Source organism: Giraffa tippelskirchi, chromosome 3, assembly GCF_054371585.1.
Source record: "Giraffa tippelskirchi isolate mGirTip1 chromosome 3, T2T-mGirTip1v1.2.pri, whole genome shotgun sequence".
In the NCBI taxonomy this organism is placed as follows: domain Eukaryota; kingdom Metazoa; phylum Chordata; class Mammalia; order Artiodactyla; family Giraffidae; genus Giraffa; species Giraffa tippelskirchi.
In genome coordinates, this window is record NC_137277.1 from 106076148 (window position 1) to 106098678 (window position 22531).

A 22531-nucleotide genomic window follows, 5' to 3' on the forward strand; every position below is an offset into this window, starting at 1 on the left:
CTAATCCAATAACTGGTATCCTTACAAAAGAGTAAGTTTAATAGAAGATACTTGGAAGAACACTATGTGAAGACAGGCTGAGACTGGAGTGATGGATTCACAACATCAACAACTGCTGGAAGCTAAGAGAAGCATGGAACATACTCTCTATTTTAGAGCTCCAGAAGAAACCAAATCGGCCAACATCTTACTACTGAAATTCTGGCCCCAAGAGCTTTAATAAGTTCCTGTTGATTTAAGCCACCAGTTTGTGGTAATCTCTTAAGCAACCCTGGGAAACAATATACTGTGTTTTAAGTCCTAAATAAGAATCCCAGAGGTGATTCCAGAATCTTTCACTACACACAGAAGGTAAGACTCAAGCAAGGACTTATAAAAATGGCCTCTAGCAGACCTCAAACAGAAGGAAACCATTTAGGAATATAAACCTTGTTGTTCCAAAGGAATATGTTTAATGTGTTGGCTCAAGTAGCTAAAATAAGGGCTACTGTATAATCATGTAATTCTTCAGAGTCCTCACTCCATTTGTAAGTTATAACAGACTATTTCACAAAGAATAATTCCATTTAAAGACTGATAAAGCTGCTAATGAACTATTAATAGTGACAGAACTTGAGCGCCATACCTTGCCAATATTATCACTTTTTTAAGTATTTAAATGTAAAGGTCAGTCAACTCAACAATTAAAGGTTTAGGAACTACTATATGGCTTTGAGGTAATCACCAACATGATTTGACCATGGATATCTAAGAATATATATTTTAGTCAAGACATCCATATTATTCCCCATAGCACAAATGAAAGAATCCAAGATAAAAACAGGGAAATCCGTATCTACCATGTGAGCCTTCTGGCTTTCTAATCGTAAGAGAAAATGGACTATTTAGTCCCCACTAAGTTACACTTTTTTGAATAAGGCAGAAACACAATGAAATCAAGTAATTTAAAGAAAAGAAAATTAACCAATCCCACAGATAAAATATGTAATATCTTCCATTCAAATACAAATTTCTATTCATATACTCATGTACTATATAACAAAGAAAGAAAAAAAAAGGCAAGGTATTAAACTTGAGAGAAAACATGCAGCTGACTTACATACCTGATTAATCAACTCTGTTAATGGGGTGACTATAATACTCCACATTCTCCAAAGATGCTCCTTGTTGTCCAACTGCTTTGCATTTTGATTAATAACACTTAAGACAGAGTCACTGAAAGCTAGTGGTGAAGTTGGACCAGAAAGAACACAGCCTACAAGTGTTTCCAGGTTGAGAAAAAACCTGATGGAAAAAAATTGTGAACTATGCATTAACTATACTTTCTGTAAAAATAAATTACATTATAGCAAAGTTACCCCCAAAAATGAATCTCAACTTTTTTAATTTTTAAAAAATTTATGTCTGTAACTCAAAAGAATATCATTCATAACAAACTTTCCAAGATAAACAAAACCATTGCCTTCTCCGATAAACAAAATAGTTTATTTAAAATTACCTTTCATCTTCCACACCACATTCCAATAGATTATTGAAAATTAACTGAATTAAGAACAAAGCAGGGGTTCCCTGAAGAAAGATGGGAGATGGCAGTCAATCTTCTTGTTACCAATAGTATACTCTTGTTACACTTGTTTTCTACAATTATGTGAAATATGACCCTTTCAAGTTTGAGGAATTTTGAAATTACTTAGGATTCAACAAAAATGGTAGCAAATTTATTTCCATAAACTACACACAAAAATCAAGTTCTTTATATTTAATTACAGTTTTTCCATCTAGACAAGCAATTAAAGAATATTAAGAGATTCCTAAACACTGACTTAAAACTTGCTGGATCAACAATACCTACCATCCAGCAGATATTAAATATATTTCACTATAACTAAGCCAGTTTTACGAAGCTTCCAAACTTGTAACAGTAACCAAAATTATATTTACATAAAAGCAAAGAGAAACCTTTTATTCTAGAGCCCTTTAATCCAGGAAAAGGGCTCCATCAATATGCCATTATTTAATTCCTCACGAGCATCCTTTATTGTATTGTGCTTTGCAGATATGGCATATTTTACATATTGAAGGTTTGTGGCAACCCTGTTTTGAACAAGTCTACTGGAATCCTTTTTCTAATAGTATTTGTTTACTTTGTCACATTTTGGGTAATTCTCACGATTTTTCAAACTTAATGTGTGTCCTGACTGCTCGATGGACCAGCTATTATTTTGTCTCCCTCCCTCTCCTCTGGCCTCCGCATTCCCTGAGACACAATATTGAATTTAGATTCATTAACAACATTAAAATGGCCTCTAAATGTTGAAGGGAAAGGAGCTGCACATCTCTCACTTTCAATCAAAAGCTAGAAATGATTAAACTTAATAGTGACGGCATGCTTAAAGTTAAGACCAGTGGAAGTAACTACAGATGTGGTAGAAATAGCAAAGAACTAGAATTAGGAGTGGAGCCTGAAAATGTGATTGAATTGCTGCAATTTTATGATAAAATGTAAACAGATGTTGAGTTGCTCCTTATGGATGAGCACAGAAAGTGGTTTCTTAAGACGGAATCTACTCCTGTGCAGATGTTGTGAAGATTGTTGAAATGACAACAGGATAAACTTAACTGATAAAGCAGCATCAAGATTTGACAGGACTAGTTCCAATTCTGAAAGAAGTTCTACTGTGGGTAAAACACTATCCAACAGCATTATATGCTACAGAGAAATCATTTGTGAAAGAAAGAATCAGTCATAGAAAACATCACTGTTGTTGTAAGAAACTGCCATGGCCACCCCAACCTTCAGCAACCATCATTCTGATCAGTCAGCAGCCATCAATACAGAGGCGAGACCCCCAAGCAGTAAAAGATTATGACTCACTGAAGGCTCAAATGATTAAGTGGCAATTTTAGCAACAAAGTACTTTTAAATTAAGGTATGTACATTGTTTTTTTAAGACATAATACTATTTACTTACACTTAATAGACTATAATATAAACATAACTTTTACATACAGTAGGTAACCAAAAATTTCATGTGACTTGCTTTACTGTGATATTCACTTTCTTAGCAGTGGTCTGGAACTGAACTTGTAATTATCTCTGAAGCACACCTATACTTTGTCTATGTTTTTTTCCTTTAATATAATCAGCATATTCAAATTCAGTTCTCTTTGAACTTTGCAATCTAAGTTTCTCTAGCTTAAAAAAAAACATGGATTTTTAAAATTAGCTGATTTAATCATATCATTACATCTAAGATACTTGCATTAAGAATATCCATATTAGCAACCTGATATGCTGGAGAACCTAATACTTTCTGAGGAAGTCCTTTAATTGTAATTTCCATGAGAACCTAAGAAAGACAAAAGGTTTTACTGTGTATTAGTCATTAGTATGAACTATAGTTTTAACAATTTATTATACGTAATGTTCACTCATTAATGTAAACACATTTTCATTAGCTTAAAACGTTCAAGTAAAGAAATAAAAAAAATTAAATTAAAAGGTCCTTCCTTATCTCCAGGAATAATTAATGCTGTCAGTCTGGAGTTTTTTTAGACCTAACTTTCCATATAAAGTATACAGAGAACATAATTTCCTGGGCTGGCTGTCATGTATCTATTCTTTTATGACATTATTGATATTATGAGATACTTTGAACTTTCTTCACCTGACTGTGAAACAGTTTTCAGTCTACACTGACATATTCTTAACTGATAAACGAATATGCATAGCTTATTCAAACTTTTTAAAAACTAATGGTCCTAGAGGCTATTTTTTATACTACAAAAAGAAATTCTGCAATCAAGTATGTACCCACTAGTGCCAGAAGCCAATATTCAAAGGACTTCTAACTAAAAGCTGGATCTAAGACACATCTCTCAAATGTGACAGAGCCTATCAAACTGCCATCCAAATGTATTATTACACAAGTATTAACCTGCAGTATATAACACAGTGACATGACAAAAATAATTATTAGTGAAAATAGTTTCATACCCTCTTATTTTGAACAGAAACTAATGATAATTATGCATTCATAGACATATTTGTTCCAACCCATAGTGCTCTGCATTTATCAACTCACTTAATTAAGAACTACTACTACATCTCTTCTTTACAGAGAGGCAAGGGAGTAGATCAAGTGCCCAAGATCACTAAGTTAATAGGCTGAGGTTCAGCCTCATACTAGAGACTGGCTATTAACTACTATCCTCTACTGTCACAGCAGATATCGCTGTCATGGCACATAAAAGAAACAGACTCAAAGTTTACTTAAGGGTATGATTTGTTCCATCTGCAGATTATTTTGGGAAACTATTACAAAAAGTATCCCAATTTGCTTTTTTTTTTCTCTACTATATAGGCCACAGTTAAAATGCAAAAGCTCTACAAGATTATCACTAGGTATTTTTTCAAATGTACAAAGTAACAATTAGTGGGGCTCAGCAATCTTGTTATAAAATTAGTATTCATCCGACTTTCTTCAGTTTAAGTTTCACGCTTCTTATCCCATTTTCTCTGTACGGCCTATGCTTTTTCTCATCACTGGAAGATTTTTGGAGTTGCCATTGTCATCATTTACTTTACTAAGGTTTCAAATGACTCCAAAACCAATGGGACAGTATTTATGTCAGGGCTAAATTGCTGATAAATACTTGATATAAAATGTCTTCCCAAATCTTGATCTGTGCTAGTACCTTCAAAATAAAATTCAATTTCAGAGTATGGTTTTAAAATTCCAGCATACAGGTATTGTACTTACCAGTGTTTTTAGTACAGGAAATACTTCTGAATTCATTATGCTTTCCAAAGATTTTAATAAAAGAGTCAAAACTTCAGAACCTGGTCTCTCTTTTTTGTTACCTATCCAAAAGTACAAGAAGGGTTATAGCTCTAAAGATGTGTCTTTAGGGGTGAAAATATAGTAAATTCAGGAGTAAAAATATATACTCAGAGAGCCATTAAAAAGTAAATTTTAAAAAATAAAGTGATTTGATTAATCAGAAGTCTAGAAGATACAATACTTTGATTTTAAAATAAATTTTATATATGAAAGCCAAACAATTCACTGACTGCTATAAAAGTCTTAATCATTACAATGCTTACCTGATTCAATAACTGACTTCACCAAGCTAATTAACTCCTTCCAAATAGCACTGATAACTACATCTGCCAAACAAAATAAAAGGTACTTTAGAATGAAGTAGATATAAATACAAAGGCTCCCCCTTTTATGCTTATACTACAGAAATAAACTGAGCGATACTTTGAAATATAATTTTCCTCGTAATAGTCAACCCTTTAACTCAGTTTATAATATACTATCACCTCATTTCTGTTTAGAGAAAGATGTTTTCAAATGGACTAACACACTCTGGGTAATTTTTCCTATTAACCATATTTTCTGTTATTGAACACTTTATTTTTGATACAAGGAAAAACCAAGATTCAAAAGGCTATCTGAAAGCCACTAAACAAAAACCTTTCAGCAAGTTAAATAGCAAACTATCTTATTTTTGAAATGTGTCATCATTATTTGAAGGCTTTAGAATACAGGAGGTTTAGGTACAGGTACTAAAATCACAAAGCCCAGGTATGAATCATATCACTTACTACATAACCAGGCACAAGTTACTTACTTCTCTGTACAACACAATCCCTTATCTGCAAAATGGGCTAACACATAAGGTTACTGTTAGGATTTAATGAATTACATATAAAGCTCCTGCAGAAAAATCTAGAAGCAAGTGGCACTGTATATTTACTATTTTCTTTTTAAACACAGGTTTAAGCAATAAAAAATCTTCTCTTAAATATTCACCAGAAGCATCTTTTCCAACTGCAACAAAGCTATCATGAACAGCAGTGATAAGTGTATTTGAGTGTTTGGAAAAAAAAGAAGAGCTGCTGATTAATGGATGTTCAAGTGGCTCTAAAAGAGAAAAAAAAGATAGTTATTCAAAACCAAAGCTTTATGAAATAAATTTCTCAATACAAAACATTAGGTGGTCTGTTATGTTTTCTATTAAAAGACATAAAATTTCTTCACCCCAATTTACAGTGTTCTGAATTGTTTTAATAATTGAAATTATTTTTAAAAAATTAAATACCTAGGCTCAGTACAAGTTTGTTTTGCTTAGCAAAACTCACGACTTCTGGACCCAACAAAAAATGAAGCAACATTTCAAGCCCTAAAAGTTGTATAGAGGGGATTGTGGCCATTCCAAAACTTGAATTCAAGTTCATCCGAGGGGTTACGGGAGTTCCATATGGAGAAGCACCTTCAAAAAACAAAATAACTAAGTTACGTATGATTAATTAGTCAAATATATTTTATTTCATTTCAACGCAATGTACCTTTAAGACTAAATAATTTATTTCTCAAATAAAAGTTGAAGATTTTTTGTTTAAAGCCCATAACAGAGTTCTTAATACTAATCTTACTAAGGACTTCCCCAGTGGTCCAATTGATTAGACTGCACCTAGCAGAGTGCAGGTTCGATCCCTGGTCGAGGAAGTCACAGCCCAAAAACAAAACTAAACATACCAGGTTAAGAAGAACAAGATTAGAGTTTTACACACACACACACACACAAAAGATGAGTGTCATACACCATTTAAATGAAAACAAATCTCAGGCATTTACCTATACTTTAAAATATTAACATGTAGGCATTACTAAAAATATAAAATTTGACTCAGAATAAACCTGCTATTTTTAATAATAACTCTAAGATTCTAAAACAAACCTAAGGATCTAATGCACTTCACATAATGTCATGGGAAAAAGTTGATTGTATGCAACTATAATAATGTAATGACAGCAGAAGACAGTAACTGGATTCGTTACCACCTGAGTCACCAGGGAAGTCCTAACACATACATAAAACAGTCAAAACAATTTTGTGATATGGGAACCAAAATTATGTGATTAATTTTACGTAAATTACATGGAACAAAAACTTGATTCAAAGCCTTCAAAAAAAATACAGAAAAAAAAACAACAACAAGTAGGTCTACCTCTTACCTTTGTGTACTGGGGTCATAGGGCTTAAACCTGGAGTAGTAGCTACACGAGATGAACTCCCTTGAGGTGAAGCACTGGAATCAACGCTTATTGTGCTCTGAATCAGAGGCACACAAACCTATTGGGGTTAAGAAAAAAAGAGACAGAGGGAATTGTATCTGTAAACTGCATACATGTCATTTTTTAAAAAATCTTACAAAATACAGTTACATTTCCTTAAGAAGCAGTATCAATTGTCTTGGTATGTTGAAATTTTATCAGCCTTGATGCAAAAGGTAGAAACTGAAATCTGGAAAAGTGAAAAATCGTATTACAATTATATTTGCCCTAAATATATATTATTTATAAATTTCAGCTCTATATTCCAGATGGAAAATTATACACATAAAGAGCTTTTACAAATAACATATACATGAGTTTTAATGTTACTGGCAGATAGACCATTTAAAGCTTTTTAAAAAAACACCTTAAAAAATATGAACCAAGACAACTTCAAGCTCATTTCTAAGATTATTCCAAGACCTGTCAATCTAGCCAGTAAGTAGATTATGCCAAGAAATGGATGGGACAATTGGTTAAGATTAGCCTACAAGGAGGGCATCCCAGGTGGTGCAGTGGTAAAGAATCCTCCTAGCAATGAAGGAGAAGCAAGAGATGGGGGTTCAATCCTTTGGTTAGGAAGATCCCCTGGAAAAGGAAATGGCAACCCATGGATAGAAGAGCCAGGCGGGTTACACTCCATGGGGTCGAAGAGAGTCATACATGACTGAGCACACATAGCCAACTAGGAACTAATAATGGTAGAATTTCGAAAAATTATGATCCCAATAACATGCTGACAATCAATGCCCAATTTTAATTAGTTCATGCTTTAACAAATTTAAAAACTTCAATATAGTGAGCAATTAAACATTTAAAAAGAACTTGCTAAAAAAATCCAAGTATACTTGAGGAAGAACCGATAAACAAATTCAGCAAGGTATGCACAATACCAGGTTAACATACAGAAATCTGTTGCACTTCTGTACAGTAATATCATCAGAAACGGAAAGTAAAAAATCCCTTTTAAAATCACATAGAAAAATACTTAGGAATACCCTTGATCAAGGAGGTAAAATTCTTATATGCTGAGAACTATAAAACATTAATAAAGGAAACTGAAGATGATTTAAAGAAATGGGAAGGTCCGTGCACAATTACTGAGCCTGTGCTCTAGAGCTCAAGTGCTCCAACTACCGAGTTCCACACCAGAGTCTGTGCTCTGCTACAGAAGCCACCGCAGTGAGAAGCCTGTGCATTGCAACAAAGAGTAGCCACTGCTCCTCAAAACTAGAGAAAGCCTGAGCAAAATAATGAAGAACCAATACAGCCAAAAATAATTAAAAATTATAAAGACAAAAAAAAAAAAAGGAAAGACATGAGAAGATATCCCATGCTCTTGCACTGAAAGAATACTGTTAAAATAGCCATACTACCCAAAGCATTTTAATAGGATTGCTATTAAATTTGCCATATGGAACCATCCCAGAATTGCCAAAGCAATCCTGAGGAGAAAGAATAACACAGGAGTATAACCTTCCCAGACTACGCCAAAGCTACAGAAATCAAAACAGCATGATAACTGGCACAGGAACAGATATATGGATCAATGGAACAGAACAGACAGCCCAAAAATAAACTTTGTGGTCAATCAATCTTTGACAAAGAAAAGAATGGTGAAAAGACAGTTTCTTTAGCAAGTGCTGTTGGGAACATTGGACAGCTGCATGTAAATCAATGAAGTAGAACACTTCCTTACACCATACACAAAAATAAATTCAATGTGGCTTAAATACAAGACAGGACACCATAAAATTCCTAGAAAGTAACATAGGCAAAATACTTGCTGACATAAATTACAGTAATGTTTTCTTAGGTCAGTCTCCCAAGGCAATAGAAATAAAAGCAAAAAAAAAAAAACAACCCAAATGGGACCTAATTAAACGTACTCAGTATAGTAAAGCCTCAGTATAGTAAAGGAAGGCATAACAAAATGAAAAGACAATCTACCAACTGGGAGAAAATATCTGCAAGTGATGTAATCAACAAGGGCTTAATTTCTAAAATGTATGAACAGCCCACACAACTCAGTAATGAAAACCCAATCGAAATGGGCAGAAGACCTAAACAGACACTTTTCCATGTCTATAGGCACATGAAAAGATGCTCAATTGCATTAGAGAAATGCAAATCAAAACTATAAGGAGGTACCACCTCACATCAATCAGAATGGCCATCGTTAAAAATTACAAATAACAAATGTTGGAGGGTGTGGAGAAAAGGGAACCCTCCTACAATGTTGGTAGGAATGTAAACTGGTACAGCCACTATAGAAAACAGTATGAAGTTTCCTCAAATAACTAAAAATAGAGTTGCCATCTGATCCAGTAACTCCATGTCTGGGCATCTATCCGGACAAAACTCTGTACTTTGAAAAGACACACGCTCCCCTATGTTCACAGTAGCACTATCTGTCATAAACAGCAGGACATGCTGCTGCTGCTGCTGCTGCTGCTGCTAAGTCGCTTCAGTCGTGTCCAACTCTGTGCGACCCCCTAGACAGCAGCCCACCGGGCTCCCCCGTCCCTGGGATTCTCCAGGCAAGAATACTGGAGTGGGCTGCCATTTCCTTCTCCAATGCATGAAAGTGAAAAGTGAAAGTGAAGCCGCTCAGTCGTGTCCGACCCCTAGCGACCCCATAGACTGCAGCCTACTAGGCTCCTCCATCCATGGGATTTTCCAGGCAAGAGTACTGGAGTGGGGTGCCATTGCCTTCTCCGCAGGACATGAAAGCAATGCAAATGTCCATCCACAGATGAAAGCATTAAAAACATGGCATACGTATACCACAGACTACTACTCAGTCATAAAAAAAAAATGAAATATAATAGCATCTGCAGCAACATGGATGGACCAACAGATTATCATATCAAGTGAAGTAAGTCAAAAAGAGACAAATATCACATGGTATCACTTATATGTGGAATTAAAATGACACAAATGAAATTATTTTTGAAACATACTCACAGACATAGAGAATAGACTATGGTTGCCAAGGGGGAGGGCAGGTAGGGGAGGATTGGACAGGGAACTTGGTTAGCAGATGCAAACTGTTAAATATAGGATGGCTAAACTACATGGTCCTACTGTAGAGCATAGGGAAATATATTCAGTATCCTATAATAATGGAAAATATGAAAAATATGTATGTAACTAAATCGCTTTGCTGTACACCAGAAACTAATACATGTAAATCAACTACACGTTAATAAAAAATAAATTAAGGACTTCCCTGGTGGCAGAGTGGTTAAGAATCTGTCCCCAAAGAAGGGGACATGGGTACAATCCTTGGTCCAGGAAGATTCCACATGCTATGGAGTAACTGAGCCCATTTACCACAATTATTGAGCCTGTGGCTCTAGCGCCCGTGAGCTGCAACTACTGAAGTCCACTCGTCTAGAGCCTGTGCTCTGCAACAAGAGAGGCCTCTGCAATGCAAAGTCCACGCACCAAAGAGTAGACCCCCCCCACTGTTGCAACTAGAGGAAGCCCATGCAAAGCAACGAAAATCCGGCACAGCCAAAAATAAAAATAAAATTATTAAAATATAAATTAATTAAAAATAAGTAAGAGTAGTTATCAGAGCTACTCTTTTTTACTTAGACAAAATAACTTAAGTTTAAATGCCAACAAGGATATCAAAATCTAAAGGAATAAACTCATGTGTAACAGTGAAAAGCTACAAGGGTTATTAAATGATTGGTTATCACTACATAGCCTAGAAAGAGATTTAAAAATTAGAATTCCTCCAACTTTGTATCATCTACCCAGTGTAGCACATGATTTCTATTTCAGTAATGCTGAGTCTACCCTCAATTATATTCCAAGTCATATGCAATTCCTTTAAAAAAATCTTTCATAATGCCTCTAGAATAAGAATAGACACATGAGTGTCTATTGATTAAAAAGTTTGTGGAGGTCCATTTCAGACAACTGGAGAATATCCTTTAAGGAAAATGACCTCAAGTTCTGTGTCAGGGTGAAAAACATTTTTTATATATAACATGGTCTGCTGGTCTGCTAAGCACTGAAAGCTAGATTGGTAGGATTTTGAGAACATACTATTAAAAAAAACACATCAAGTATCATAATCAACACTTGCAATGTTACCTGTTCAAAATTAGCAGGAAGATGAGGTCCTAGTCTCATCAACAAATACCACCAGACTTCTAGTTTTGTCAGCGCTAGAGTTTCTGTTCTCACATGGATAGAACTCAAAGGTTGCATCAACAACTTCAGTCTTTTTGCACTACATAGTATTTCTTAAAAGAAAAGAAAATAAGCACCCAAGTAAAAGCACTGAAAAGCTAAAGATTAAACTTTGAGAATGACAGCATGCAATAGTCTTTTACTTTAGCAAGAGAATTAAAAAAATTTTTAAATCAGTAGCTATTCCTATTCTCCCCAAAATTTTCATGCTGACACTCTAGTACAGTTAGGTCACAATACTTAATAAGGCTTATTAAAAAAAAACAACAATAATATTTATTAGATACCCTATGCCAGAGCTGATTTTCCCACCATTCAGCAATGTCTGCAGTATTTTTGGCTGTTACAACTGGGAGGTAGGGATAGAGAGCTACTGGTATCTAGTGGGCTGCATCCAGGAATGCTGCTGAACTTCCACTGACACACAGGGCAGTTCTTCACAACAGCTGCCCAGCCTAAATGTTAAAACGCTCAGTAACTCTAACTGCTTGAGTATTCTCATTATCCCCCTTTTACAGATCACAAAATAGAGCGTATTTTTTACCTCAAAAAAGGCTGTCATTTAAAAAACGTACTAGTTTTTTTTTTTTAAGTTTTTTATTGAATTTTTTTTTTTTTACAACACTGCTTCTATGTTTGAGGTTTTTTTTTTGGCCACGAGGCATGTGGCATCTTAGCTCCCCGCCAGGGATCAAACCTGCATCCCCTGCACTGGAAGGCAAATTCTTAACCCCAGACCACTACGGAAACTTCAAAAAATCTACTAGTTATTTCTTTTATCAAACATTTTAACTGTTGGTGCCATGAGACTTTGGAAATCTAAATATTCACTTTCATTTAGAATTAGGTGTCTACTTTTGAACTACTTTATCTAGTCTCCCATTTAGCCACTCTCCCAGTGAGATTTAAGCAGAAGTGTATGTGGAATTTCTGAAATGCTGTTTATAGACTGTTGACTCTCTGGGAAAAAGTTCATTTTTGTCCCTTCTGCCTTCCCTCCTTCCTGCAGGCTGCAACAAAGGCATATTAACAATGACAACAGAAAGACAAGCATCTGATTCCTTAATGAGTTCATGAATACACAGAATCAGACTCTCTAGATCTTGACCTATTTCAAATCAGATAGCATTTTATTGATCTTCTTTAAGTCATTCCCATTTTATTCTTTAACTCAAAGATATATAATTTCAGTAGATTTAATCCTCAACAATATAATACCTCACACTGAGAGCTTATCAACAAAGGTAACATTTCCAATTAAAATATATGGCTGCCAATATTTTCAATAAGAGTAGTTGTAGTTAATGCAAATAATTACGAAACACATTTTAAAAGGGAAGAAGGATTACTAATGGTCTTTGCAAGAGAAAACAGGATGAAATCAACATTACTTAGCATATCTTATAAACTATCAATTATATCTAAGATTAACTACAGTTAAGTAGGTAGACTCATACTTCTCACTTATGAGCAAAACACTTTCTCATACATATATTAAACACTTCCAATGGACAGTAAAAAGATAAGGGTAAGAAACATCAAAAGGAATCACTCCTATGTATTAATGTTAACCCACTATTAGGTGCTATTCTTAAAGGTCCTGAAAAAAAGTTCCTCTGTCACCGATACTTGAATTCCACAGCAATCACCATTGTTTGCTGTAGTCTACTGGCTATATGACTTCTGATAATACTTAATCGTTCTGAAAGTGTTAATACTTACCATCTGATGTCTATTATGATGACTAAATGAGAAGTACATAAGTGCTCAGGTAAGTGCTGGAATGTACTAAGAAAACCACAAATGGCATGCCACTTTGTTCAGTTTTTGAAATAGTGTAAATTTTATAGCTGTGATTTTCAATAATGCCTGGCCTTTACAAATTCTATCGTTAGCTACAAATTTATTCCCTAAAATACTCAATGATAGGTAAATATTCAGTATTAAGTCCAAAAAAAAGAATCATAAAAGCTTTTTCATCTTGCTTAAGTAAAACTCATAACAAAAATCAGTCTTAAAATATTACTTACCTGGATTTAAAGCAAAATTATCTATTAAACTCTTCCAAGCAATAAAAGCTATTTTTTTAATCATGGGTGCTCCACTACGAAATCCCAGTTCTTCCAGCTGTAATAGAGAATTGATGAAACTCCCACCTCGATGCAAGGTCTAAAAAGGAAAAATCATTAAGAAGTTTTTTTACTTGCCTGAAACAATTATAGGCACTATTAACATTCATTTATCTAATGCATCCCAATTAAAAATACACAGGATAGAACATTAACAGTCATAAGTGATTATAATCCACACATAATCTGAACAGAATATAAATAAAAAATTGGCTTAGAAATTCACAAAAACTCTTAAGAAAGCCACTAGAGCTAATAAAATACTTTCAGCAATGTTGCAGAGTACAAGCTGTTGTTAGTTGCTAAGTCTTGTTTGACTCTTTTACAACTGTAGCACACCAGGCTCTCTGTACAGAGTACTAAACCAACACACAAAAATCAGTTGTGTTTCTACACAAAAGCAATGAACAATCTAAAAAGCAAATTAGGAAAGCAATTCCATTTATAACAGCACCTAAAAGAACTAAATACTTAGAAACACATTTAATCAGAGATGAAAGACTTAAACTAAAGGCTACAAAGTATTGTTGAAATTTGAAAAAACCTAAATAAATGGAAAACTATTCTGTGTTCATCAATAAGATTTAATATCATTGTAACAGCAATATTATCCAAAGTAATCTGCAAGTCCAACACAATATCTATCAAAATTCCGAAGACCTTTTCCAACTGAGAAATAAAAGCTTACCCTCAAAAATTCATTATGAAAGAATTCCATTTAGCCAAAACAATTTTGGAAAAAAAAAAAATTACGAAGTTGGAAGACTCAATCAATTCCCTTGACTTCCAAACCTACTACAACACTACAGTAATTAAAGCGTATGGTAGTGAGGACTTCCCTGGCAGTCCAGTGGTTAGGACCATGCTTCCAAATCAGTGGGCATGAGTTTGACCCCTGATTGGGGAATTAAGATCTCTCCTGCCATGTGATGCAGCCGCCAAAAATAAAGCTATGGTAATGGCATAAGGAGTAACATAATAGACCAATGGAATAGGGATTCCAAAAACACTCTCACATATACTGTTAACTGATTACCAATAAGAATGCCAAGACCACTCAATAAGAACAGTCTTTTTAACAAATGGTGCTTGGAGTATTCACGTGCAAAATAATAAAGCTGGATCCTTGTCTTATTCTACATACAAAAATAAACTCAAAATGGAACCAAGATCAAAACTTAGGAATTAGCAAATAAATTCAGAGAGAAAGCAGAATAGAGGTTACGAGGGGCTGCAGGAAGAGGGGCAGAGGGAGCCACTGCTTATTTAACATGTACAGTTTTTGTTGGGGATGGCAAACAAGTTTTGGGTATAGACAGTGGTGATGTTTACACAACTGTAAATGCTTAAAATATCACTAAACTGTATACCTTAGGATGGTTATGATAAATATTATGATTACAATAAAAAAAATCACAACTTCTCCCTCAAAACCAGGCTTAAAGAAAGAATATACAGTCAATTCTCATTATTCACCAGTTATGTTCTATAAAGTTGCCTTGATACTGTATTAGCAAATTCTGTGCCATGGCTTCTAGGGAAAATGCAGGATTAGGTTCCTGCAAGCCTCTGATCACATTTTCATCAACCATCTGACACACAATCTTGCTTCATGTGTGTTTGGTTTAAAGACAACTTATTTAATATATACAGTTTGATTCACTAACATTGAGCTCACAGCAGACAGCACTGTAACTCACACCCTTCCTCCTAAGGCAACAGCCTTACCCTGCTTAGCAACCAGACAGCACTTCAGCACTACACTTGGGGGCCATTTAAAACCAAAATCTCCAAGAAAAAGTGCAAAACATGAAAAATGTGGCATCAAATGTATCATGAAACAGACATCTGTTTAAAGGACATTAAGAAGTAAAGCAAAAAAGTAGAACCTAACCCTGGCTCAACCTCAGACTGGAACATGCATGCTGTAAGACTCAAATTTGTTGCCACTCTACAGGTCTACAATTGACTCCAAAAGCAGCACAAATACTGATACTGTGTTTACAAATAAATTTTAGTAAGTAGGTCAATTTTCATATATATGGCACACATGAATAATGAGGATCAACTATACTATGGAAAGTTAAGAAAATAAAAGGTCTGGTGTGTATAAAAACCTTAACTGTGAACTTACCTTCCCAAGAAGTTTGACAAATAAAGGCCATAATTTTAATACATAAGTCTCATTTTTACTCATAAATAGTTTCTGGAGTTCTGAAAGTAATTTCTGAAAACAAAAGCAAAAATATTTACCAAAAAGACTCCTGAAAAGAATGCAGTATTAAATTGTCTCAGCCATGTAACTTTTCCCAATATTTTATCAGGGAAGTTTCACACATATAGCAAGGCTGACAGTTTATAGTAAATGTCCAAGTATAAAGACCACTAACATTTTACTATGCTTGTCTTATCACATATCTGGCCATTCTTCCATCCATCAATATAGCTTTCTTTTCCCCTACCAATATACTTTCCCCTAAAAACTTGAGCATACATATCATTAGAGTTCAAATGATGATGTTTTAACTTCTCTATTAACTTAAAAAATACATTAATAGCTTCATGGGTAATACATCTAAGAAAATTTGAATTCAAATTTATTATTAAGAATTTTATACAGTGGACGCTTGAATAAAGTGTGTTATTAACTGTGTGGTTCACTTACATTTGGATATTTTTCAGCAGTAAATACCACAGTACTACAGTCCATGGTTGGTTGAATCCAAAGGTGCAGAGGAACCATGAATACAGAGGGTCAACTATAAATTATACATGGGTTAAACTTGAGCTATTCAATGACTGCCTATATAAGCTCTTAAAAAGTTAATAAATTGATCAGTTAAAAATCTCACAAAAAAACATTGGAGTTACTTTTAGCTCAGCCATTACCACGAGGAATCCTGAATTTTAAAAAACTAAACAAACAAAACCCGAGGTTTTAGAATGTGGAAGTCTGCCCCTCCGCCTGGATTACTGTATTACCTCCCAACTAGGCTCCCTGCTCCTATGCAACGCCTGCCTAGAATTTTTTCCTCAACATAGGCAGAGGGATCCCCTCAAAAGCCAAGTTTGTACGTGTATCACTCATAGTCTCAAAACCTTCAAATATGGTTTTCAATATAATCCAGATGCTTTAAAACCAAGCAATAAAGCAATAAAAGCCAAGTGCTTACAATGGTCTCCAAGGTCCTATGTGGCTTGGCCCTGTTTCTGACATCATCTCCTACCCTCTCACCCTCATTCGCTCTATCATACTGCCCAGTGTTTGATGAATACAACCTAGCACATCAGAACAAGGCCTTTTGCTCCCATGGTTCCTCCTAACTTGAGTAAGTTTACTCCTTTTCATTCAATTAGCTAACTCCTGTATCACCTTCAAATCACCTATTCTTTTTCCTTCCCTGACAGCATCACCCTTCCTCTTGGAAAGCACTTTCATCCAGTCCCCGTTGTTTCCCATAATCTCTTTACTAAATGTACTACATACTTTATTATTGTTCCCATTAGAAAATAAGCTCCAAAACAAATTGCTTTTGTTCACTGTTATATACACAGTACCTAAAACAATGTCCATTATATAACTGGTACTCAATAAACGTTATAAGAAAGGCTGAACCACCTAAAACTTTGGGCAAATAATAACTTTAGGAAATTGTACACACTACATGCACTCATATGCCTTAAATCTGTAGCTACTGGTATTACTCTGTAACAATCCAGATAGCAAAGAATCAGATAATGCTCTCCCTTCTCCAAAAATGCAATTTCTTCATTCTTTAGGGATGAAATAAAATGCCTGGATTGCAGTTAACATTGAATAGACAGCTCCTTTCCTTACTGTAATTAGAACTGGGTGACATTAATTCAAGCAATTCTTAGTTTTAATTCAAAGAGGAACTTCCTAGATCATAGTGCAATTACACCAATATGAGTCCTATGCTTGGTGCAAAACCTCACAGTGCAATATCCAAAAAATCCTTTAAGTATTACTTACGGTAGTCATAAGCTGCTCTGTGATAGATGCTATTTCTTGTTGTTTCTGAAGCAACAAAGGCATTCCCATCTCTAGAGCAGTGGCTCCCCGCAAATGTACTTTTTGGGCTGAATGAACCACTAAAGGTATGACCAATTTTGCCCACCTAATTGACTCTTCTCCCATTTGAACTGGGGCTTGGTCAATTAGTCTGTAATAGAGAAATCAATGACTAAATTAGTTTAAGTAGTTTTAGTTCTAAACTACTTTTATGTCTAAACTACTGGCAAAGTAAAAGTACACAGAATATGCACAGTACGGTCCATTTATTTTAGATTATCTACAATATACACACACAAAAATAGATCTAACATAACTTAATTTGTAGACTTCCCTATTTTAATAAAATTTTCAAATAATGAAAACACATCATCTTTCTTCAGATTAAAAAACTTTAATAATTATTTTTACACAAATTATATTCTTACAGGAGAGAACAGCTACAGAACCATGATATACTGTGAACATCAATCAGGGCATCAGAATACTAGTTAAAGTATATAGCTCAACAACTAAAGAATAGTTTCAACTAAAGAATGAAAAACAAGTTAAGAGAAAGCACATCATAGTTTGTGTTGTCAGCACATCCATTATGAAAAGCAAGGATGGGTAGGAAGAAGACAGAAGATTTTCCTGTTCCCCTCATCCGCTGTTAGAAATTGTTTTAATGCTTTCCTAAATACCTGCTACCGGGTTCCCTGGTCTTAGATGGTAAAGAATCTGTCTGCAATGCAGGAGACCCGGGTTCCATCCCCAAGTCAGGAAGATCTCCTGGCGAGGGGGATGGCAACCCATTCCAATATTCTTGCCTGAAGAATTCAATGAACAGAAGAGTCTGGCAGACTACAGTCCATATGGTCACCAAGAGTCAGACACGACTGAGCAACTAACACTTTCACTTTCAAATTACCTGCTACAGCCAACTTAGAAGTCTCTATTTTTTAAACTTTTGTAAAAGCTCTAACAGAGATATTTTTAAGACTATTTCAGTAAAAATAAAGAAATCTTTTGCACATCTACCTTAATGCACATCTATTTTCCTCTTCCTATTACTTTGAGACTTTTAGTCTAGAAGACATTTACTTCTTTCAATGTCTAACTCAAATTCAAGTCCCAAAAGATTCCTCCTTCAATTCTAAATTACTGAAACTATTCTAATTTGCATAGTATCCAAACTCATACCTTATAATGACATTTAATGCTTCATAATCCACAATAGCAGAATGCATCTCTCCTCTATTAAATACTATTTCTAATGAGTCAATTATACTAGATACCTGAAAGACAGAAACAAATAAATACAAATCGAGTAAGCCTCAATTTTTTAACTGGCATGTAGTTAAGAAGACATATACAAAAACTATACTCACTTCTTTGCCAACAACTTCAGTGGGAAACGTCTGCTTGGATATCACCCAAAGTGCCCTAGTACGTACATTTTTATCTGAACTTTTAACAATATCATTCAGTTTTGAAAGCAGTTCTTGAATATTTATCTCTGAAAAACAAGCAGAAAAACATTTTAATTATGTAGAATCATTTACATCCTTTAAAATCCCTAACATAATAATAGATAAATATCATTGTCAATAAAATTAAATGCATATCCAGAGAAAAGGACCAGAAAAACCTATGCTAATAATCAAACTTTTTCCCAAAACACAAAATTCAGGTCAGAGAGAAGGTATACCCAGTGAAAACAGATGGTAGAATTGAAATCAGTAATTTTTCAACTAAAATATTTCTATAGGATCTTATTATTAGGTTTGATGCTTTCCAACTGTGGTGTTGGGGAAGACTCTTGAGAGTCCCTTGGTCTGCAAAGAGATCAAACCAGTCAATTCTAAAGGAAATCAGTCCTGAATATTCACTGGAAGGACTGATGCTGAAGCTGATACTCCAACCCTTTAGCCACCTGATGTGAAGAACCGACTCATTTGAAGAGATCCTGATGCTGGGAAAGACTGAAGGCAAGAGAAGGGGATGACAGAGGATGAGATGGTTGGATGACATCACCAACTTGATGAACATGAGTTTGAGCAAGCTCCAGAGTTGGTGATGGACAGGGAAGCCTGGCGTGCTGCAGTCCATGGGGTAGCAGAGTCGGACACAACTAAGCCATTGAACTGACTGATTAGGTTTGAACATACTAGTCAGTTTTTGGAAAGATGTTATAAACCCTGTGTCTCTGCTACAAAATGAACAACTCCTACTTCAGATTGCTAACATTTCTGTGTATTAAATAAGTGGAAACTTTTCCCTCGGAAAAAAGATGGTAACAACTTTCTGATATCTTTATTCCCTATTCCTAATTACCCATCTCTAAAGATCATCCCATACCTATACTATGACAAGCTACTTACAGAGCAACAATTAGGATTCTAGTCCTCCCCTGATATCCATGGGGGATTGGTTCTAGGACTTCCCCTCAGGAATATCAAAACCCAGGAGATGCTCAATTCCCTTACATGAAATGGTGTAGTACTGAGATCTCCATATCCATAAGTTCTGCATCCAAGGATGCAGAGGGTCAAGGATGCTAGAAAACTCAGAAGAGCATCAGACCCTGTGCTTTCATTACCATTTTTAGCTCCAAATTATCTAATTTACCACTATGTAAAAGAACTCTTCTAATAGCAAACTCCTTAACACATGCTTGTATAAAATAAATGACCCATCTACCTTCCAAAATTAATTTCATCTAATTATAAACCTCCAAAGCAGGTATGTTTGTTATAAAAGATGGCTTTGTCAACATTTTAAAATAGGCTTACTATATTTTATTTTAGAGCAAATTTTAAAGTTATCAACGCTAGAGCTATGTCTAAGAAACTTTACTTCGATGATATCATCTACTGATATAATCTACAGACTCATTCTCAAAAGCAAACCCTAAACTACAGGTTGTGAAATTGAGAAGTAACAGTACTTTTAACAATATCAAACTATAAACTCTAAAAATATTCCATCACAACAAACGTACCTGATAATCCAGAGGCAATTTTGGGATTATATAAGCAAAACCCCAAGGCCTGTAGAGCAGCACTACTGAGCTCTGAGTTTTGACTGGTAATGTGAGTCTACAAAAACAAAACCACATTTGTTACAAATAAGTACAACTGCAAATGAATTTTTAGACGGAAGAGTCCATTAAAAACAAAATTATATTTTAATGGCAAAAATTAGCAAATCCTTGAGTAGATTAAAAGTGAGTAAGATTAAGAGACAATGGATACAGCTTGACAAAGAAAGAGGGAAACTGTGGAGATCAGCTAAATAAGGATTTTCCTTAAAAGAAAAAGAGCATCTGGGCACACCTGAAAGCAAAAAAAAAAAAAAAAGAAAGGGGGCAACAAATGGAAGATGGTGAAGACACTAGATAGGAAGTAAAAGTAGAAGCAAAACTGTTTCACATAAAGTAAGCAAAGATTCAAAGGCAAAAGCTGACATTCAGCTATAGAGTGGAACACCACCTCTAACAGAGAGGGAAGGAGTTAGAATGTAACGTTCACTAAGTAGCTAAAGTGCAAGGGGCTTTAAATGTCATCTCAATACTTCAGATAGTAGATTCTGAATCCATGACCATTTGGAATTCAAAGCCCAACCCCATATTCTGCATGTAAAAGCTATAAAATCTCAAACTTGTCAAAGGCAAAGGTCTTACCATTTGCTCCTAACCCTACATTTACTTGTAACCTTGCATCTTTCTTGGTACCATTTCCTATTCCAAACTAATGTATCTTTAAGCCTCCCCACTGCTTCTAAAATCAGATATCCAAGAAATCCTCAACTACTTGTTATGTTTGACCAGGAAGAATGGTAAATGTTAGTAGTCACATATTGGAGAAGGCAATGGCACCCCACTCCAGTACTCTTGCCTGGAAAATCCCATGAACGGAGGAGCCTGGCGGGCTGCAGTCCATGGGGTCACTGAGTCGGACACGACTGAGCGACTCCACTTTCACTTTTCACTTTCATGCCCTGGAGAAGGAAATGGCAACCCACTCCAGTACTCTTGCCTGGAGAATCCCAGGGACGGGGGAGCCTGGTGGGCTGCCGTCTATGGGGTCGCACAGAGTCGGACACGACTGAAGCGACTTAGCAGTAGCAGCAGTAGTCATATATAAGAACAGACACTTCCTTGGAGCACCCATCTTATAATTAATCAGACCAAACATCCAAAATACTAAACACTGAGATATATGGGATATTAAGGCAATCAGTTCAGACAATCACAAATGGATGAAGTCTTACACACTTAAGACTATGAGAGCTAATACTCTATCTCCTAAATAGCAGCTAGCATATGTGTGATCAACTTTTGATCATCCTGTCATTAACCACCCACAGGCTTCTAAATAATTATTTATCAGGCATTTTAGTTACAAACTCTATTTACAAACAATGCAACTTGATTCAAATTGCATGTAAATGATTTTCCGATCCTACATGCTCTCAAATACCAAATAGATGATACATGTCTTCATCACATCAAACAGTACTGGAATGTGGAAAATGACAAAGAAAAATCGGATAATATCGTTAACACTGCTCACTTATTGATAAGTCATGAACTACTACACAGTAAAGTTCCTGCTTATATGAACAAAAAGAACTGAAGGCTATAAGAATATTTAAGGTTAGGCAAGGCAGTATCCCAAATGCCTCAATATTTAGCCAAAAATAATGCTTAAGTGTGCAATAAACAACCTGATAGAATACTTCCATTTAAAAGCACAAAAACAGGGTCATAAAAATAAGAACTCAAAGGGACTTTGGAGATTTAGTTCAACCTCTTCATTACAAAAACAAGGAAATTAAGTTAGGTGTTTAGGAAAGCCACAGTATACTCAAACGAGGACAAGAATATACGTCTATCAGTTTGATGCTAAACTACACAATCTCCCTATAAACAAGCAAACAAGATAAGCATAATAACTTTTTTTTAATCGAGCAAGAATGGCAGAAATAAGGGTGAGTAAAGATTAAAAAAATGAATGTTACCTACACAGTAGATCAAAGACAAAACTACA

General features: G+C 35.0%; 1 protein-coding gene across 7 annotated transcripts in view; it reads right to left on the reverse strand.

The window, feature by feature from the left end:
• RIF1 (replication timing regulatory factor 1) overlaps positions 1–22531 on the reverse strand; it is a 56530-nt gene that overhangs the window by 32073 nt on the left and 1926 nt on the right. For 5 of the 7 annotated variants that reach the window (XM_081578137.1, XM_081578138.1, XM_081578139.1 and 2 more), the window contains exons 4-18: positions 20482–20578; positions 18869–18996; positions 18681–18775; positions 17460–17649; positions 15600–15692; positions 13367–13505; positions 11238–11389; positions 7029–7146; positions 6112–6282; positions 5823–5933; positions 5108–5170; positions 4764–4864; positions 3264–3350; positions 1499–1569; positions 1104–1284 (exon numbers count right to left, since the gene is read on the reverse strand). In XM_081578137.1, the coding sequence (XP_081434263.1) occupies positions 1104–1284; positions 1499–1569; positions 3264–3350; positions 4764–4864; positions 5108–5170; positions 5823–5933; positions 6112–6282; positions 7029–7146; positions 11238–11389; positions 13367–13505; positions 15600–15692; positions 17460–17649; positions 18681–18775; positions 18869–18996; positions 20482–20578 (1797 nt within the window). The remainder of the gene's footprint in view (positions 1–1103; positions 1285–1498; positions 1570–3263; positions 3351–4763; positions 4865–5107; positions 5171–5822; positions 5934–6111; positions 6283–7028; positions 7147–11237; positions 11390–13366; positions 13506–15599; positions 15693–17459; positions 17650–18680; positions 18776–18868; positions 18997–20481; positions 20579–22531) is intronic. The other 2 variants (XM_081578135.1, XM_081578136.1) reach the window with 1 other exon arrangement.